This window comes from Pterocles gutturalis, unplaced genomic scaffold, assembly GCF_000699245.1.
Source record: "Pterocles gutturalis isolate BGI_N339 unplaced genomic scaffold, ASM69924v1 scaffold8987, whole genome shotgun sequence".
Taxonomy (NCBI): Eukaryota; Metazoa; Chordata; class Aves; order Pterocliformes; family Pteroclidae; genus Pterocles; species Pterocles gutturalis.
The window spans coordinates 22,689-24,593 of NW_010107977.1; the positions used below are offsets into that span (position 1 = coordinate 22,689).

At 35.3% G+C, this 1,905-nt stretch overlaps 1 protein-coding gene across 1 annotated transcript in view; it reads left to right on the forward strand.

The window, feature by feature from the left end:
• The window catches only part of PAXIP1 (PAX interacting (with transcription-activation domain) protein 1), a gene marked incomplete at its 5' end in the record, with an annotated part of 31,532 nt that overhangs the window by 18,140 nt on the left and 11,487 nt on the right, over nucleotides 1-1,905 (forward strand). Inside the window, 2 exons of the mRNA XM_010072456.1 lie at nucleotides 419-514; nucleotides 844-981. Coding sequence (XP_010070758.1) covers nucleotides 419-514; nucleotides 844-981 — 234 coding nt within the window. The remainder of the gene's footprint in view (nucleotides 1-418; nucleotides 515-843; nucleotides 982-1,905) is intronic.

Sequence of the window (1,905 nt, forward strand, 5' to 3'; positions counted from 1 at the left end):
TTTTGCATAATCAAGTAAGCTGTTGATATTTTTAACAGCACTTGTGTTTATTACTGAGATGGTATTGAATAGTTGATGAAAATTTGTTTAATAGTTATACTGCAAAAATAAAAAACGTGAGAAGGGTTATTTTTGTTTATATATCCTTATTTGGTTTTTTTAATTGATTCTAAAAAAATAGACTTTTTGTAGCTCAGCAAAAGGTGCATATTTAATTTTGTTTACTCCATATTGTTTTTTTTCAGAAATGTTTTTAAGCTAGATAACAAACCTTTTTGTGGGGGGTAAATCTTCAGTGAAATGGTGCTAGTGGTGGCAGTGTCCTAGAGAGTAGATATTTATTTCAGACTGTTTATTTCTAAGGGTAGTTTTAAAATTGCTATATATATGAGAAGTTTTGTGTTTGTTCTCTTATCAGATTATTCAAGCACATGGTGGGACAGTGGACCCTACCCTTACAAGCAGATGTACACATCTTCTTTGTGAAAGCCAAGTCAGTAACATGTATGCTCAGGTAAGCAAACTAGTAATATGTATTCGTGCATGCTTCCATTTTATTATTGCAAAGGTAGAGCTTTTCCGTATTTACTTGAAGCTTAGATTGTAAGTATAAAAGTTTTTCATGATGTGCACTTCTGTGATTTCTGTTTTATGGTATAATAAACTTTGATAATGCATGTAGTAGAGATATTCCAGAGAACACTGAAGAAGATGGTATGAGGAGAAGGATCCTGAAAAAGCAGAGAAAAACAAACTATTAAAATTGAAGCTTTGTATTGTAGAAGAAGTTTAAAATAAAGATGTATTTTGATTTTTAAAAGCTGTTTGTGCATGTATTCAAAGGCTTTAAGGGAAAGGAAGAGATGTATTACAGCACATTGGCTGAACTCAATCTTGAAGAAGAAGAAAATGGTACCACCTCATCGAGCCCTTCATTTTCCAGTGGCATTTCCACCAGGAGGAAAGCCATGCTCTCAACATGTAAGAAGAAAAAGATTACTTCTAACAAATGCTTGGTTCATTACATGAGCAGTATTAAAATATAGCTAGAAAGTGCTTACTCAAAGCAAAATACACATTTTCTTTTGTCTCAGAAGAAAAGCTGCTGTTAATCTTAAGGTCCTGTCTTGATGTGGTGCATACTACTGGGTGATTAAGAGTGCTTTGCAAGTCTTACTGAGTTCTGAGTGGTGAGGAGTAATACCCTGTGTTTGTGCGTTCATCTCTTGGAAACTGAAGTGCAAAGATTAGTTATGCATAGCAAGGTGACAGGAATCCAAGCTGTGTAGTTTTTACTAACAGCACATCTAATAGTATATGCTTCATTTACCATAACCCAATATTTTGAGGGTATTTTTTGAGTTTTTCTTTTTCTGGATCAGTACCTAGCAAATATCAGAAAAGGAAGCCCCTGCTAATCAGAGAAGGGGAGGTCACAATTCCAGTAGCCTGTGCAGAGAGGAGCACTGGGGAAACTGACCTTTGTGGGGCTGAAACATTTGAGTCGTATGCATCTTAAATACACTGTGTAACATAGAACAAGATGCCAAAGTATGTCTTGGCATTGGATTTCTTTTTGCTGGATGCAGATGTACAGGATGTCAGCCTTGCTGCTAGCCTGTTCTAAAAGGCATAAAAAGATACATAGGTTTGGGAAAATTAGAATATAACAATATACATGTGAATGCAGTGGTAAGTAGTGAATGTAATATGTAATGTAATAAGTGTAGTTTATTATCAACAACAAAATGCCTTCTCCTAAATAGGAGAGAATGGCAAACATGAAAACTTGGCAAGACTAAGGTTAAGTGGAATTAACTGTTCACCACCTATGATCAGCTGGCACAGTTTATTTGGCTTCATGGCAGGGAAGAGCAGAGCGCTCAGGAGATTTGTAAAAGTAGA